Raw genomic sequence first — 19,084 nt, 5'->3', positions numbered from 1 at the left:
CCCCCAGATTCATATGTTGAAACCTAATCTCCAATGCGGCAGTGTTGGAGGTGAGGCCTTTGGGAGGTGATTAGGTCATGAGGGTGGAGCCCTAAGGAATGGGATTAGTGCCCTGATAAAACATTAACCTAAGTGCCTTTATATGTGCCAGGCATTGTGCCACACGCAGATTTCAGTGGTCAACAAAATGCACAAAACCCCAAAACTCACAGGGCATTTCCTTTTTTTAAGTCTATGTTTGATACATTTGTTTACACTATGAATTCGTACCACAATATTTCTAAAAATGTGTGTGTATATAGAATTTTTGTATTACCAAACATTAAAATCCACCAGAGGAACTGACCCTTTAAAAAGAGGTCTTATTAAAAGTGCTTTTTTTTGAATGAAAAAATCTCACCTAAGTAATTTCATATATGTCCTATGATTTCATCTTCAGTTTTCTAAAGATATGCATCCTTTTTAATATGTGAGGAAAGCTTTCACAGAGACACGTACATTCCACCCGGGTCTAACGAACACATTTGGAACGTGGGAAGCTGCGGTCAACCACGTTTCTCTAGAAGCCACGGGCCCCTTACACAGCAGTGCAATGACAAAAGACAACCACTAGTAGTCGCTGCGAGCCCACTCCTTTGGCTCAAGGTTTGCTTTCAACGTGGGCTTTTGCCGCTGGTCAGCAGACGCACTTGCCACTGCGATGGGCATTAGCGCTCTAACTGAATCACAGGCTAGTTATTGAATATTTTTAGGTGTAAATGGCAGAAGAACAGTTAACCAGGTCGTTTCTTTTGTTCAGTACACATCTAGCATTTAGGGCATTGACTGGCTCTCTAGTCCTCCCTTTTAAATATCTTCTAATAAGAATAAGCTTAAGGAACTTATGCTCAAGCCATAGGAAAAACTTTTACATTTTTCATAATGGAAAGAATATTGGACTTAGGGTCAAAAGCCTGAAATCAGACTTCAGCTATACCTTACTAGTTCTTTTATGTCCTGTAGAACTGTGAAGAGATGACACGGCAAAGTTTTCTGAGAGAAAGGCCTTTGGGAGGTCTGGGGCCCCCCTGTTGACACTTCTCTGGGGTGACTGGACCCTGAGAGACTGACTCTCACAACGCAAGGAGTACCTGGCACGTGGTAGACCTGGCACGTCAGTTTATCAAGTTACGCTACGTGGGAAGTCAGGTTCTTATCACAAGGAGGGCTGGGCAGGAGAGCCACAGCTGGGAGCGTGGGCGACTTCAGAGCAAGTCCCTCAGCTGAGACAGCTTGAGGGGCCTCTCCACTGTCCAGGGGCCCCATCCTTGGAGTCTGTGCGCCACCACACCATCTCCTGTGGATAGCAGAGGACGCTCGTGGCCTCTCTGTGCCTCTTGGCTCCCAATTCCCTGTGCTTCATGGCTGCCCAACTTCCTTTCCAAAGGACACACTCTATTTACAGCTAATTCATTCAAACAGGTTACACTTTGCTGGCCTCCCTCGGGTGGCCTTTTGTACATCTGCGTTGCAATTCTTTACACATTCATCTTAGGATTTCTCTCCCATTAACAGATAATGATAATAATAACCTAGTTATTTTAGCTTTAGTCTCTATCAAAGGCAACTCATATTTCCAACTGATCTATATTGCCTACAAATAATACTAACAGTAGCTAACATTTATGAGTGCCCATCCGTGCCGGGCACTGTGCTGTGCACTTTGTGTAAATGATCACCCTTAGCCCTCACAAAAACCCTGGGTGGGGTTGGGGGGAGCATCTGCTATTCTCACTTTATAGATGAAGAACCTGAGGGTCACATGAGTTGAGAGACAACCTAAGTGATCAAGTTGGAATATGAACTCAGGAGGTTCCATTCCAAGATCCGAACAACTCGACAACTCTTTCTACCATTTAGTGCCTGAGTCCTGAAATCCAGCTTTACAATACCTCTGTGTGCGTGACTTGTGGGTGATCTGGGCATTGCTGACTTCTGAGGGGTTGAGTTTTCATCCTTAGAATGTCAAATGCTAATGGAGTCATATCAGTGCAGATTTCATAACTGCTTTTTCAATGAATTGATGTTGCTTGGTTTTTATATTTTATATCATACTTAAAAGCTCTCTCTCTCTCTCTTTTTTATGTTATGAGGAAATACCTGAAAACATCCAGGTCAATAGATCCTAGTGATGAAATGCCTCCAAACACAATGGCTCACTCCAAAAAGGGGCACACATCCTATACAGTGCTTTCCACAAATCTAACTTGTATGGATGCAGGGAGAACACGTAAGAGGGCCGAGGCAAGAGTTCTGAATCACCATAATAATAGCAGCCTGGGTTTATTGAGCACTTACTTTGTACCATACATTGTCTTCAAGCTCCATATGTGTACTAACTCACATAATCAAGAAACCTCTGAGGTTTAGGCACTATTTTCATCTCCGTTTTGCAAATGAGAAAGCTGAGGCCCAGGGGGGTGAAGTAACTTGGTCTCAATCTGGTAGGTGGCTGAGCCAGGATGTGAAGCCAGGCAGCCTGACCCTCGTTCTTAACCACTGTGCTCTCCTGGGTGATTATTGTGGTTCTTTTATTTGACACTGTCGTCTACACAGAGCCCTTTCTGTTTGTGCGCTTGATTGCTTTGGGGACTTCTTGAAGCCGCTCTTCCCTAGAAGACTTGGTGATTTGCCCTGACGCCCAGCACAGACATGGGGAAGCATAGTACCCATGACTTGTGATCTGTATCTCAGATTGAGAGTGTCGAATAGGAGGCTTTGTGCTTGCTGAAACCCTTTGCATCTTTCCATCTCCTGGTCGTCCATAGAGGCATAAAATAAGGTAAGCCAAATGTGTCAAAGAGAATTAAAAGCCTTTAATGTAAATGGAGCCCAAGGGCGACTTCTTCTACATGATAATAAAGGTGCATATAATGGGTCTTATTTGAAGGTAAGGAGAGAAGGTGGCCTGAAGCTGTTGATAGTGATGACAGCTGACACTTGTCAGTGCTCACTGTGGGCCAGGCAGCATTCTCAGGGGAGCACAGACATTCACTTATTTACAGTGACCTGGAGCTGTCAGCCTAGCATTTAATGTGTCAAAAACGGGACATTTGAACCCTTAAGGAACTTTCAGAAAGTGATAATCAGCACAGGTTCCCAGGAATGGTTGGAGATGGGGGGAGGGGAGGTGAGACGGCCCAGGGAGTCTACCCCTTCCTAGCGGTGTGAACTTGGGCAACTTAACTTCTCTCATGCTGCTTCTTCACACTTTTCTGTGTAAACAATTGTTCCTACCACAAAGGGTTGCTGTGAGAATTAAGTGAGATAATACATAAATACAAATGCATGCACCAGTCCATGACACAGCTGGATAAATGTGAGTTGCTGTCGTTGTCAGCACTATGATGGCCATGGCAGCCCCTGATGATTTTTGACCACGGGAGAGCATCGCTTTCTTTCTCCCGGTAACTGCGGTATGCTGAATGCTTCGATTATTCCTGAGGGCAATTCCCGGCTCATCAGTTACAACACTGGGCCGGGGAGGAACCCAGTCCCCTCGGAAGAACCAAGCTCTTCGCTTTCAGCTGGAAGAAGGAGCGCCTGGGGAGAAGTTGAGGGTGGGATGGAGCGAAGCGAAGACCAGAGACAGAGATGAGAGAGGCGCAGCAAGGAGAGAGAGAATTCGCAGCAAAACAGACCCGCGCCTGACGCGGGCCCTCTCGTCGCTCTCCATTTCTTGGACTGGACCGAATCATTTCACTTCCAGCACCGGCCGCGGGACGGGGCCGGCCGGCCTCGGGATCGCTCCCCTCCCTAACCCCGGACCCCGCCCTGCGATTGGCCGGCTCGACCCCGGGCCGTCGCCGATTGGCGCTCGCCGGCGGGGGCTACGGGGTTTAAAGCGGGGGGCGGGGGCGCGCTGCCCAGCCGCGCCGCTGTCCCCGCCGTGCGCCCGTCGTGCCGTCGGAGCTGCGCTCGCAGCCTCTCGTGGCCTGTCTCCGCTTCGAGCATCCTGCGTCGGGCTGTCGCCGGCCAGCGGCTCTCGAGCGCGGGAGAGGGAGGACCGGGGCAGGCTCAGTCCAGCCCGGGGCGCGGGCGCAGCCAGTGAGGGGCGAGGCTCGGGGACGCGGCGGTCGCTATGATGGTGGCTACGTGCCTGCAGATAGTGGGCTTCGTCACGAGCTTCGTGGGTTGGATCGGCATCATCGTCACCACGTCCACCAATGACTGGGTGGTGACCTGCGGCTACACCATCCCCACCTGCCGCAAGCTGGACGAACTGGGCTCCAAGGGGCTGTGGGCCGACTGCGTCATGGCCACGGGGCTGTACCACTGCAAACCCCTGGTGGACATCCTCATCTTGCCGGGTAAGAACCCCCGCCTCGCAAGTGGCTGCTCTTAAACCCTTATCCTCAGGGCAGACTTGGGGGCGGGGGTGGGGGGGTGGGGGGAGGAAGGGGGGTGGGGGAGACATTAGACGGCGTCCACAGAAACATTTTGGGGCTTGAAAACCTTTGGGCACATTTTTGACACCTTCAGTCCCACCTAGAGGAATTAGGCAGCCCTCTTTCAGCCTCAGTTTCTTATCTGGAATTTGGGATCACAGTGGCGGCCACTGGCCGAGTCACCCTGAGAAGTTAATGAACCAACTCATAGACATGTAGTTGGAACTCAGACCATGTTAATTACGTCGCCCCACCTGCCCCATGCTCTGGCCATAGGTTGATCAGAAGTACTTCACTCTCCTGGCCCCAGCCTCCCCCCAGCAAAGGCGAGGAGGACAGAGAGAAACGCAAGTGCTCTGAACAGGTGCAGGCTGTGTCCCCGTCCTCCTGGGACGGGAGGCGTCCTGGCCAAGTTAGGGCCCTCCGAGCTCCGCCAGGTCGGTTCCCGCAGGTGCCGGGGCCCATCTTATTTCCCCCACCCCTTGTCGCCGCAGTGGGGGCGTCCGTCCGCGGGCCTGCATGATCCCCCCTGCCTCCTCCGCACCGCTCAGTGGGATGGGGAAGAGCGGGCGCCCCTCGGAGGGCCGACTCTCCAGCTGGGCCCCGGAGTGGGGAGCGGAGGGAAGAATCGCTTAGCCTCCACCTCCCCCGACGCCAGGCGAGGGCCCCATCTTCGCTTGCTGCCCCGTTGAAAAGTGCTGGAACACAGTTTCGGTTCAGATTTAAACCTTGAGCCAGGTGGGTGATTGGCGAGGTCGTGGGCGCCCCTTCGGGTTTTCTGTTCGGAATCTCCGTCCTGCCGTGAGGGTTTCTCGCATCCCTGGCCTGAACGCGATTGCCGTCTGTCCCGCTAGCTTTTGAGGATGGTGCGCGTTTAAAGGTCTGTCCTGGTTTCCTTAACAAGCGGCCTGACTCTGCTGAGCGCCAGCCTGTGGCTTGGTGCCTAGTCCCGGATGAGCCTTTCGGATGAGCCTTTCGCTTCCCAGAGACTCTGCTCCCCCTTTAAGCCGCCCCCCCGGAGTGCCTCCTATTTCCCAGGCCTTGTAGTGGGAATCAGTCCCCCTTTTCTCCTCGCTCTCCTGGTGTTTGACTCTTATCCCCATCAGGGCACATTTCGATTTTTTGTTCATTGTTTGTGAGTCAGGTTCTCCCAGCACATTTTAAATTCCTCGGAGATGTAGATGGCGTCCTACTCTCTCTGCATCATTGCCTGGACCTGGCGTTGCCACCGGCACACGGCAGGTGCACACAAGGTGGGCCAGTCCTGCCGTTCACGCTCCTTTTCTCCACTTTGGACTTTCAGAATGACAGAGGGGGGAACCCAGATCTGGACCCACCTGCCGTCAGTGCTGGCGTGTGTAGACCTGGGTCAGACTCGCATCCAGTACTCCCGATCTGGGTCGTTGGGACAGGTTATGAACCTCAGTGAACCCCAGCTGTCTTCTTTTACAATTAAAATCAAACCACCTATCTTTCAGAGTTGTTTTGGGGAGTAAATGAGATGAGAGATGTAATCCTCCTTTGATGTAGTAGATGCTCCGCAAATGCTAACTGTAATTTTTTATTAAAAGCTGGGCACGGTATTTAGTAGGAATCTTTGAGGGAAGCATAATATGACTCTCTGCTTCCTTCCCCTGAAAGTAAATTTACTGAGCTTTCAGTGCCAAGTGGTTTATTTTCAGAGAACATAGACCATCCCACAGATGGAGTACATTTTAGGGAGGGCCTGCTGCTTCCTGCTGTCCCCCTCCCTCACACTTCGGCTGGAGACAGGGACATTGTTCAGTCTTCATCTTTTCATTTTCACACATGGCCTTGGCACCCAACACGTGGACAGCCTGTGCCATGAATTTCAGAAGCTCGGTTGCTAGTTGACTGTCTTCTTTGTGTCCGCCCTGGCTCTCCTACAAGCCACAGGGGCATAGAGCTGTGGCGCGCTGTCCTGCCTCAGACGTCCTGTGGCTCCTCTCTGGGGGTCTTCAGGTCAATAGATACCTGACTGACTGATTACCTTTAACTCTGAAGAAGCTGAGATGGGCAGTGGTTGGAAGAGTGCCCTTGTGGAGTGTGAATCCTGGCGGAACATACCTTGCTAAGAGGCAGCGCTGCAGCTGGGTCCTGGTGCACAGAAAGGGCTGGCCAGATTTGGTAGGATGGTCCTGGTGTGTGAGGCAGAAGTTGGGGCTCATTTTTGGCTTTGCCATTAACTCTGCCTCCTCCAGGCCACTAGCTCTACTTCCCTCTGAGCAAAAAGGGGAGAGCAATAAATACAACCGCCCGTTTTTTTTTGGAGGAGGGAGAATGTTTTAATGAGAAACAATACGTTTAAGCCTGTCATATTCTCCCTGTGTCTTGTCGGATTTGTTTTACATAAATATGGCAAATATTGTGATCTGTTTCTTAGCAAAGTCGTTCCGTCGCATTTTATTTGGCAGTATAAAGTTCAGGTAGTTTGCTCCACTCTTATTCTTCAACTTGCTTATTCCTTCATTCATAATCGTATGTTTACATCATGTGTTGTGGGCACTGTGTTAGCTCCATGAAGACCGAGGCAGGTGTCTGCCCTCCAAGAATCCCTGGGGATGGAGAGATGCCTTTAAAGCAATAGTGGACCACTGTGGAAGCATGCCCAGGGCGCCGTGGGTGAGGCAGGAGATGGAGCCTGACCATCTATGGGGGGCAGGATTCATGAGCACAGCAGCCTTTGGCGAGTTATCAAGAGAAGAAACCTGAGTCCCAGTTAGGGCCACACACTATTTATACACAATGTGAATGACAAGCACATGGTTAGGGACAAAATTACCAAGTACACCCAGAGATAAAAGTACTTCATACACAGAGTAACACCACCAGGAACAATAGCCGACCTTTTTGGAGTACTTAGCATGTGCTAGGCAGTGTTCTAAGCACTGCGTGAATTACCTGATTTCATCGTCATTGAATTCTGTTAGAGAGATGTAGGTACTATTATTATTTTTACTCTATAGATGAGGAAAGTGTCAAGACACAGCAGTTCAGTAACTTGCCCGAGGTCACACAGGTAGAGCGTATCAACAGCAGGCTGGACCCAACTCAGCCCGTCACAGAGGGCTTCTTGGAAGATCTGAGAATCTGGATCTCTCACAAGGTGGTGTAATACTGTAATGGGCCCTTGGCCCTTTCATCCTGGAGGCTTGCCCAGTGGTCTAAACCAGGACTCCCTCATTCAGCGTCTCCAGCCCTCCACCTCTCTCTTTTGTCACTGAGTTGCTTTAAAGGTTGAACGTGTGAAACGATCTTGAACAACATTGAACACACTCTAAGTCCTGGAATGGGGCACGAAGGAGGAAGGTAGATGGTGCTGAATTCCCGTGGGGCGGGGTTCAGGATCCAAGGGGACCATGGCCTAACCCACCCCGTCTGCTCTCTCGTTGCCAGGCTATGTGCAGGCTTGCCGAGCCCTGATGATTGCAGCCTCGGTCCTCGGTCTGCCGGCCATTCTCCTGCTGCTGACAGTTCTCCCCTGCATCCGAATGGGCCACGAGCCTGGTGTGGCCAAGTACCGGCGGGCCCAGCTGGCTGGCGTGATGCTCATTCTGCTGGGTAAGACAGCTTCCCATACAGCGCCCCAACTCAGAGTGAACATGATGAGTCTCAGATCTTGCCACTGCTTCCTCGAGTTCAAGAGGCATGTGACAGGAAGCCGAGTGAATCTGTGGCAGAATAGACCCCCATGTGTATCCCTCATGTTTCATGGGCAGTTTATATAGAGGGATAGGTAATATCTGTGGGGGTCACTGAATATAAAAATAAGTTAAAAAACAAAAAGAAAGAATGGATTTTGAGGACACCTAAGAGAGAAACCAGGACAGAAGAGAGTTACACAGTGGCTCTCCACGCAGGCTTCCCGATGGGATTTGTTCTTGAAAACTCCTGTGCCCGGGTCCCACCACAGGTCAACTGAGTCAGAATTTCTGGGTATCAGGCTGGGCAAAGATTTTTTTTGAAAGATTCCCAAGTGACTCTTACGTGCAGGCAGGATTGAGAACTTCATTTAATGTATAAATTAAGACTAGAGAAAGAGGAGGGCAAGAGAAAAGTAAGATGTTGAGAGCGCGAGATCACTCAGTGATGACGCAAGCTTTTATTCAGTAAGCATTCACTGAGCACCTGCTGAGTGCCAGGCACTGGGAGGCATTGGGGATACTGGGGAAGAACAGGTGGCCTCTGCTTTGAGTGTACTGGGACATCTCGATAGAGTGTGCTGTGTGCTCATCCAAAAAAGGTACACGGGCTGTGCGCACACATAGGAAGGCACCTAAGCCAGACTGGAGGAGTTTTCCAGAGCAGAGGACCCCAGCGATGAGTTTTGAGAATCGAAGAGAAGGTGGTCAGGTCATGGATGGGAGAGAGGGACAGTCCAGGCCAAGCAAATGGCATGTGTGCGTTCAGGTTTCCTGATTTCATACACACAGAGGGCCTGACTTAATAACCTAGGGAGGCTCCTTCTAGCTCTGTACTCTTCAGTGACTTCATTTCTTTTTTTTCTTGAATGCTAATTCCGTCAGCACCTTCTAAATTCTAAGAGAAGATGTGAGTTTTGAGAACAGCAGCTCTTGTGGCAAAGTGTACTAATACATTAGTGCGGAGATGGTGGTCTGCATGTGGCTTAGAAAGAAAGTCAAGCTCTCCTGGGCCAAGGAATTCCCATCCCCAGACACGTTTCAGACATGTGCTCAAGGGGTAAGGGTGAGGGGTCAGGGTTCTGTCTGGCTCAGGGCCACTGAGTCATGGTCACCCACACTGACACTCGTGAGGTGAGGGGACATGAGAGGTAGGGGCACCATTTCATGAAATTGCAAAGGGATGGAGGTTTTCAGGGGCTTGTGAAGCCACCCAGAAGTCAGAGGAGGGGCTTGTGTGTGTGTGTGTGTGAGAGAGTGTGTGTGTGCATCTGTGTGTGTGTGGCAACAGGAGTGAAAAGACCAGAAGACCACTGTAATTTCCAGAAAAGAATCTGGGCGTGACCATTTTGGTTCCAGCCACAAAGAATGTGTGTGGGAGTGCCACATGGAGCACACAGGCGGCATCGTGCCCTGCATCTAACTCACACAGTCCCCTCTGGGGGTGCTTTTTGGCATTCAGATCCCTGTATCTGAATTCTCTTTCCAACGGGTCACCAAAGCTGCACGAGGAAACTGGTTTGCGGAATCCAGGTGAAACCCTTCCCATCTGAGATATTTGCCCTTGCTTGTTACTGTCCTCACATTCTTACAGAAGCCCTGGAAGGCTCTCTTTGGCTTTGAGGATGCCAAAGCCATAGGATGGGTCTGTTTTAGATCATCATCTTTAGAAATTCTGGCCTTTCGTATGAGAGTCACAGAATATCCACAAGTAAGAGGATACGTTAGAAACAAGCAAAACCAAACCCAAATGCTGTGGAAAATAGATATAAAAGCAACGTACATACAGGCAAATAAGTCTGAAAAAACCCCCTAAAAACAAATAAATCGTTGTTGAATAACAGGGTTATTTAAAAACGTGTCAACCACTTGTTTGAAACTTCCTGGCTGAATTCAATAAAGTTTTTCTTTGTCTCTTTCAAGTGGGCTGGTGGAGGTAGACAGATCAGAGAGGAAAGTGTGTGGTGTGAGTTCCTCAGCCCCTGTCTACTGCCTGCAGTGAAAGGATGGAGGGGGCATTGAGGACCCCCCAGGAAGGCTGTGCTTTTCTGGCTGCTCAGCCTGGGATGGGACGAGGGCAGTGCTCCTCGACCTCTGGTAGCTGGGCATTTCCAGTGTTACCTGCTCCTCTTTGATTCCTCCTGTCCGGATTGATTTCTTGGTGGGCCACCACTGGCCTTTGGGTTGGATGTTGTTTTGACTGGAACGAGCTGGCTCTGGAAATGTAAAGCTCATTGTCTCAAGTGTGGCACCTGCTGGTCTCCTCTGTCTTCTCCCCACCGAGCCCCTGTGCCTTGTTTCCCCTCTTGGCCGGGGTGGGAGGAGCAAGAGAGAGTGAAGGCTCCCTTTGTGTCCCTCTGGGTTGGCTTCTGTCGCTGTCCTGGGAGAAGCCAGTGCTGGGCTTGTGCTGGGTCCTAGGGGTCACCGATGGTGCTCCAGCTGAGATGTGGTCGCTGACCAAGGGGGACCAGGCCACACTGGGGTCTCGGGGCCTGGGAACTGGAAACACTGTCGAAGCTAATCTTGGTATGGAGACTGTAAGCGCTATTAATTAAAATCAGCTCTTCCTAACCCTGAAAAGCTTTAATTGTTTTTCTGAAAGCTTAATAAAATTATGTCTGTTGTACAGCTTTATCTTCTCAGTGGCGTAAGTTTAATGGCGTGAGGATTTGGTTCCTGCTGTGGGGGAAGAAAGGGGAGCCTGATGCTGCTGGCTTCTTAAGCCAGATGAGTAGCTCAAGGAGCAGCAGGCTCCTCAGATCTGGGATGGATCTGAAGCGAATCTAATCTGTTTGTGGCTTTTCAAGAGCCCCTGCCAAGGCAGGAGGTGCCTGTGCCCTGAGTTGCTTTATCTTATCATTTGGAGTCAGACCAACTGTACTGAATCTCAGATCTACCACTTTCTACCCATGTGAACTGGGGCAGTTAATGTCTCTGAGCCTTTATGTAAAATGGGGGCAATAATGCCTACTTCCGAAGCTGATAAGAATAGTGAAATGATGTATGCAGGTTATTCAGCGTGATGTCTGGCTCAACAACTAAGTGCTCAATAAATGATTGCTATTATTATTGCTGTTGGTCAGAGGAGCCACAGAGCTAACCCAGAGGGCAGCTCGGCATTCTTCTGATCCTAATTTCTGCAGGGTAGTCTTCACACACACAGCTGGTAAGGAGAGACAATGAGGTGTTCCTGGAAACACTAGGTTGCATCTTGGTATAACAGAAATATTTCTTTTGTTCACTTTGTAGAAACCAGAGTGTAGGAATCAGTAGTGGGAGTTTTTTGCCTATTCCCTTATAAAAAGCCATATTAAACTACCCAACTGAAAATGGTCAAGTTAGTTCTGATTCAGTTTAATTCTCACCTCTCTAGAAGTTAGAAAGTATTTGATTTGGGTGTTTCTTGGGGAGATGGGGTAAGGAATGGAAAGAAAGGAAATGTGTTTTCCTTCCTAAGTGAAATTTTTTCATCTTCTCTCTCTTTTTAAAAATGTGGCCCCAGGAATCCTATTTGTATTGGAAAAAAGTTGTTTTAGCTTGGAACTTACAGGTTAATAATGAAATTACAGTAAAATGAAGGACGTGTGCAAATGTGGGACAGATTGAGCTCATCCTGTACACAGAGTCAGGCGTCCTATGGGGAGGGGAATCCTTGTGTGTGGAATCAACAGAGATGCCCTTAATCCCGGGGCCTTAAGAGAATAGTTAGAAAAAGTCTTCTTCCAAAGTCATTAGCTTTATACGCACAAGTCCCTAATCTAAATTAAATTTCATATGGGCAGTGGAAAGGCTGTGGCATCTTAGTATTATTGTGGCTTAAATGACCTTCTCAATAAAACTGGAGGGATTAACTGCTTTATGAAGTCTCTGCTGTCTGTAAATTCTGTGATTTAAAAAAAAAAAAATTAACAAATGGCCATAAGACTAGCTTTCAAAAAAGGTTATAGGAAAAAAAAAGATAATGATGTGTGGAATAGAAATAAGGGAAAAAATGTTGAAAGCAAGCCAGGAAAATAATACACTCAGATATTCCATTGACTTGATGATTGTTTAAATATTAGATCTTCATAAAAGTCATTGTGTAACAGAAGTATGTCCTTGGCAGCAATGTTTTCTTAAGTGAAAACTTAGAGAATGACAAATGAAAAAAGAAAAACAAAAATTTTTCTAGTTTTCCATTATAAGGAAACCACAAATAAATATGACTCCAACCAGCTGCCTGTTAGAAATCTCGTTGCTTGTTGCCTTGAGTTAACTGGCTCCTTTGTGAAAAGCTCAAAGTGAATTGCTGATTAGATCGTGTGTCATAATAGCATTGATTGCAGTAGACGGTGGTCATTGCACTGGAAAATGTTAAATGGAGGGGGATTTAAAAAAACTTTTTATTGCGAAAAATTTAAAAAATACGCTAAAGTAGAAAGTATGATGAACCCCCATCAACCCAAGCTCATTGTCTGTAATGACCAACTCATGGCCGGTCTGCTTCATCTACACGCTTCTCCTTTTCTTCCAGTCCCCAGATCTTTTCTGATGCAAATCTTGGTTATAATAGCAAGGCAGATTTTTTCCAGTATTACTAATATATATCGGAGTAATTTAAGTGATTTTAATGAAAATATTGCTGTGTGCTAGAAATGATGCTTTTAGAAGTTCTTTCCATGCTTAGTACTGAAACTGACAAAGCCCGAAAACAGAGGTGTTCATTGGAGGAAGAAAGGACTGTCAGAGTCTGGTACTCTTCTGTCTTTTTGGGCCTCTTTATCTCTCGGTCTGTCTTTCTCTCTATCTCTGAGTTGTTACCTCCACAGGCAAACGCACTTGTACCAATTTTATTGAACTTCGTCACATTTATTTCACTCCATGTATTACCATATGTCATCTAATCCCTAAAGAAATTAACAGCTACGCCTGCATCTCATTGCTCTGAAATTGTCTTTCCGAATATTTTCTGTGTTTGGTTACATCAAGATTGTTCTTAACTTTTAAGTAGGGTGCATTCTATCAACTAAACAACACGTCGTATTAGATCATTTGAAAGTTATCAAAAGAGGCAAACAGTTTTATTCTGTGAAGCAAGGAATTTTCTTGGGTGTCTCTTTATGAGCCCAGATGGATCTGTGTCTGCACAGCGAAGCTTTCTTCTCCTCTTCTCTCCTCCTTCTTCTTTTGTTTTCTTCAGCTAAAGAATGTCCCCAATTTCCACTTTCTGCTCCCCCCAAATGGCAGATTCCCTTCTCCCTACTATTCATCTTCTGAAGGTGGAAGAGGAGAAACAGATTGAAAAATCTGAGCGTTAAAATTCCTGTCTTCTTCTGAGAGCCTTAATTTAAAAATAAATTCTGATGACATAAAAAGAAAAGCAGTGAAAATTCCCTTTATTTTTCTTCAATTTTCTTTACCTTACAGGTAACTGTGACTTTCTTGGAAAAGTGTTTTCTATATTTTCCCCAAATAATGGAGAGAACCATTACAAACTCTTTTTTGAATGTGTTTTGTGTGTGTGTAGTGTATCTGCAAATAGAAAAAAATCCAGCAGGCCTTCTGTGTCTTTAAAAAAGCCCCAAATTATTGCCAATTCTATTAATATTTCACATTTTTAAGTTAAATAATGATTTGACTTGCACTTTTAAGTTTATTGGTTACAGCATATCCTTTTTTCCCCTCAAACCATTACTGAAATTGAATAAATTCTCCTTTTTTAGTTTCTAAACATTCTTCTCTGTGGGTTCAATTGACGGTCACTGTTCCCGGTGAAGCCCTCATTTCCTTTTGTGTTGCGTGGCGCTCTGTCCGCTTTTGGTAGTTTTGACATGGTTCGCCTCTGAGAGCCACAGGAATTCCACCCGGAGTTCATTTATCTACTAGGAAGTAAGAGCTTGCTGGTGCTCATTTGCCTTGTTTTGAATGGATTATAAAAACAAGGAAATCTTTAATGAGGTAAATCGTGAGTTTGTAACTTTAAGTGTATTGAACTCACATGAAGGGTTCATGATTTTGGAAGTCAGTTTTGGTGTGTGTGAAGTGGAGAGCAGAATTGAAATGAGACCATCTGTCATCCATTCATCCGTCTGTCCATCCATCCACCCATTCACTCATCCAATCCTGTAGGTTCATTATTTCAAGATTTAGACATTTTTCTGATTTTTCTTTTTTCTGGTGAATTATATTGGAATAAAATCTAAGAAAATCTCTAAAACTCTCAAAATCGAGACTGATGATTACTTTTGGAATATTGAGCCTGATTCTTTCCTTATGTGATGATAACCTCCTTTATTGCTTTGCTTAGGAAGAGGGGAAGAATTAAATGAAATTAGGGGCAATTTCTTATCTTAGTCGCTAAAATCTAAACCCGATCTGAAAGTAAAGTTAGGTTTACATGAAATGTGAGGAATGCTTTTGTGTGTGTGCATGTATGTGTTGTCTGTATAAATACAGCGTAATTGAAAATATAAAACTTAATTTGAACCATGAGATGTTCTGAGACCGGTTAATTGTTTATAGGAAAGATTGGTTGAATTGAACCAAATCAGTTGTTTGGGGAGCAAATCTTTTTTTTTCTCCTGAGGAAGATTAACCCTGAGCTAGCATTCTGCCACCAATCCTCCTCTTTTTGCTGAGGAGGATTGGCCCATCTTCCTCTTCTTTATATGTGGGATGCCTGCCACAGCACGGCTTGATGAGCGGTGTATAGGTCTGAGTCCGGGATCCGAACCGGCAAACCCTGGGCTGCTGAAGTGGAGTGAGTGAACTTAACCACTGTGTCACCAGGCTGGCCCCAAGGGAAGCAAATCCTTTTTTCCTACGGAATTCTCCTTTTCTCTCCCACTCTTTTCCTCTAAACAAGACTGTGTGTTTGGAAGCCCTTGCTAGGTTGCTGTTTTTGCCCATAGCAGAGCGAATGCCCACTTTTGGGGCTAGGAGTGCGTAGCTGGACTGTGTATTGATATGGAAAATTTACAGTAGTTGTCTCTGGCTGAAATACTCTAGAAGAGATTTCTGTCCCTCATCCTGATAAAGAAAAAGTTTTTCTCTGTGCACCGCAGACAGTATGACTATGACAATACCAGGTGGTTCTCCGAGAGAGCCGGGTTTGGAATCCGCGGCCAGGGGAAGAGAAAGAAAAAGACTTGTCCCTACATCTAAGGTTTTCCTGGGCTGGAAAGGGAAGTTCTGGTTAACACTGATCTTCTTGAACATTCTATTCACAGAAGGAAGATATATCTCCTCATCGTATCTCATAGAAAAATATTATAGAAGAATATATATAGAAGAATATATATTCTATATAGAATATAGAATCTATATATAGAATATAGATTGTGCTGACTCTTTAAGAAAAATGAAGCCCTTAACATTTGGATTTTAGCTTCTTAGATAATGTATATAAACTCCTTAATTGTGTGAATAGTTCACAATTAATGGGGTGAATTTAGGCTTTTAGAAAGCCTATTTGGGCAATTCAGAGCTCCCAAATTCACTTTCTTCCCTCTGACTTCCACTTGGAACCTGTACTTTTTTAGGATAAGAATCATTTCTATTTATGTGTGTTTCTCCCCAGCTTGTGGGGGTGGGCTTAGTCTGTTGTTAACAAAAGCCTGTGTTACAAGTTATGCAAATACAATGAGATCGTTTAAAAGGTCTTTCAAAATGGGTAAGTCTTAAATCTTTTCCTCAGTTTAGAACTCAGTAAAGAAAACTTATATTTCCTCTCTGTGGGCACAGAGGGAAGTTAGAAAATCATTCAGTATGCGTAGAAATCAGAAAAAGCTTGCTGAGTTGAAAGGGCCAGGGGCACCCCAGGAAACAGACAGCAGACTCCTTGCAATGCCCTGTCTTGAATTTATTGAGGCCGTTATGGCTGATGATTAGAAAACTCATTTTTTTTTTAACGTCTGTCCTCCTTCAAGTGCTATGCCAACTGAAAGCTTTAACTAAAATTTCTGTCCCGCTTGCAGCTGTGAGAAATCAGAAGACACCAAAGGAAGATACGGAGTTACTTTGTTTAGAGCAGAGTTGTTCAGTATGGGAGCCGCTAGCCACATGTAGCCATTTCAATTTAAATTAATTAAAATTCAGATTCGGTTTTTCAGTCTCACTAGCCTCGTGAGAAACATTCAATAGGCCGTGTCGCTGTGGCTACCCTATTTCACAGAGCTGGTCTGGAGGTTCCAAAGCCGTTTTAATACCATGTAGGCTTCCGCCTGCCCTTGCTTTGTTGCTTTGCTTAGGAGGAGGGGAAGAAGTAACTGATGCAGAGGCTGTTTCTTATCTCGTCTTTAAAATCCCAATCAAATCTGAAAGTTAGACTGGTCAGTACCAGACCATAAAGTTCTGCCATTGTGACCCATCACAGCAAATATCATCACTATAAGATCCTTGAGTGTGTAAATTCTTTTACTCCAAGAACTGTTGATTTGTGTGTTGAGATTTTGTGATTGTGAACAGCATAACACAAACTCAAACTCTTAGCTGATGCTCCCCTTATGTCTAGCAATAGTCGCGGCAGCAAGAGAATTTTCATAGCTTCGTCAGGTCTTTGTAATGTGAATTGACCAAATTGAAAAAATAGAGAGGAAGATTGAAGTGGGCACCATCTGGCTTCTCATTTCTGAATAGCTCATGTCATTCAGTCGTTCAACTACTATACATTGAGCAAATATCATGTGCTTGGTACCGAGCCAATCACTGACTTTGCAAACATAAGGCAGATGTGGCACTTGTCTTCAAGGAACTCAGAACTTGGGAAACAGGCATAGAAAGAGATAGTTATAATACAAGTAGGTAAGTGTAATAATAGAATTATAACAATAGTATGTAAAGTCAAGATATATAAGTAAATACAAATAAATATTTTTGGACTTAAATTATTTATTTCTAGGTTCTTACATCGGAGTTCTTCTGTCCCTGCCACCTGTCGAAAAAATAAGGACGCAGCAGTTTGACATAAACTTTTGGTCAGCTTATTCTATAGATGCAACCCTTCGGGTTCAGATTGCTGAGGGGGCAGAGCTGTGTGTATCAGAGTTTTTTGGAGTTGGTTGGAAGCCAGAGGTGTGTGTATGTGGAGCGAAGGGGAGCCTGCCTGCTGCACGTGGTGTGTGATGGGTATGCCCACTCACAGCCCTCTCCATGTCTCCCCAGCTCTCTGTGCCATGGTCGCCACCATCTGGTTCCCTGTGTGTGCCCACCGTGAGACCACCATCGTGAGCTTTGGCTACTCCCTGTACGCAGGCTGGATCGGTTCTGTGCTGTGCCTCGTGGGGGGCTGTGTCATCGTCTGCTGTGCCGGAGATGCCCAGGCGTTTGGTGAAAACCGTTTCTACTACTCTTCGGGCTCCAGCTCCCCGACTCACGCCAAGAGTGCCCATGTATGAGAGAGCTGTTGGCCTGCCCACAGAGGTGCTGTCGATGCTGGGCCCGTGGCCCCAGGTTTGCTCGCCCCAGGGAGGGGGATGTCCACTCCTCTGCCAGGCTCCGAAGTCAAAGGTCTCAAAAAGCATCGGTCTGGCATTTTGTAGTCTTAACACCACCTTTTTTGTTGCCTTAAAAGAAATCTTCAGCTCAGATAATGCCCACACATTTTTCTCATGGTTCTGCCCCCTGTTACCTCTTTTCTTGGACATTCTTTTTTTTTCCCCACTAAAGTATATATTGTTTGTTTTCTTGTTTTTCTCTCTTTAAATTTTAAATATCTTGCAAATATTGCTGAGTTAGGTGTGGGGGAGAGAAATAAAAGACACTTTTCAGACTGTTACAGATGACAATGGGAGCCTCATAAAGATGCCTCTCTATTCCCTTCTCTCCTCTTCAGCTCCAAGGTCATTTAGTTATGAGCGATAGAAACAGATAGAACTGGGCACATAGGGTGGGGGAGGGAGGGGAATTGGGGAACTTTGTCTCCATGGGAAAGTTTCCCTTTTGTAGGTTGAGGGCAAAGGGTGGGGATATTTTTTAGTTTCTGATTTTAAATTTATCTGTACATACTTTTTCAAGATTGGTCATTTTTATAACCATGGTTTTCCTGAAATTCTCAATTCATCAGTATGAAGGAAATGAACCAAATAAACTTTAATTATATGGTAAATAACAATATAAGTGAGTATAACTCTGACATTCCACAAAACATTTTTGATTTGCAGGTTTGTGTGATGTAGTTTTTAATCCTACACTTGCATGTGCTTCAACTTAACACATTTTTAAGGCTTTTCCCCCTTTCTCTCTCTTTCCATTCTGTTAGCCATCTTGAAGTGATATTGTTCAACATAAATTGTACTGTTGAATTTGGCTTTACGGGTGTAAACACTGATGGTCTATCAGTATCTGAGACCCCAAACCCTCCAAACATTGATGGTGCCTTTTGTTCTTTAAGTGAAATCTGTGCAATAAAATAACCTGCTGTCTGCAAAACTGGCCTTTCATATTCTGTTGTATCCAGAGGTATTTTCTATTGATTTAAAAAATTTTCGTTAATCTCTACTAGTAATTTCTAGGGATCCTGATCAGTGATTCAAGAACAGGTCATTCTGCACTGTGCTGAATAATTAAGAAGTGATATTTTATTCACTACAGAATATCATGATGATAATGTGTAGTCATAAAAGTGTAACCTAGATGCTCTCTAGGTTTCTTCAGTGGAGTAACAGTATGGCATCTTTGAGTCATACATAAATGGGCAGCAATGCTTGACGCTTGGTTTCAGATTGCTGCCCATTTATATATGACCAGATATATAAAAACTCCCTTATCTCCTCTGAACACTCAGTAAAGGAAGTGGCTAGGTATAAAGGGAAGGATAAAACAAACCCGTTGTATTGGATCTTTAGGTCATAATATCTAAATACATTTCTTTCAAACATCTGCATGTAGGTGTTTGAAAATTTTGAACAAGGACAGACACATTGAGTTGATTTTTGTTTGTTTTCTATTCCAGAAACTCTGTCAAGTTATGAACCTGCTCTAAAAAAACAGATTACAATCTATTTTGGCGGTATTTTT

General features: G+C 45.5%; 1 protein-coding gene across 1 annotated transcript; it reads left to right on the top strand.

Moving 5' to 3' along the window:
• Nucleotides 1-3,916: 3,916 nt before the first annotated feature.
• On the top strand, nt 3,917-18,488 carry CLDN11 (claudin 11). The gene is made up of 3 exons (XM_046659103.1): nt 3,917-4,349; nt 7,845-8,009; nt 17,231-18,488. Exons 1-3 carry the CDS (start codon nt 4,121-4,123, stop codon nt 17,461-17,463), a joined length of 627 nt encoding a protein of 208 aa, XP_046515059.1. The 5' UTR covers nt 3,917-4,120; the 3' UTR covers nt 17,464-18,488.
• The last annotated feature ends 596 nt before the right edge of the window (nt 18,489-19,084 follow it).

Source organism: Equus quagga, chromosome 4 (genome assembly GCF_021613505.1).
Source record: "Equus quagga isolate Etosha38 chromosome 4, UCLA_HA_Equagga_1.0, whole genome shotgun sequence".
Lineage (NCBI taxonomy): Eukaryota > Metazoa > Chordata > Mammalia > Perissodactyla > Equidae > Equus > Equus quagga.
The sequence above is the reverse complement of the archived record's forward strand: the minus strand, read 5'-3'. Positions and strand labels throughout refer to the sequence as shown.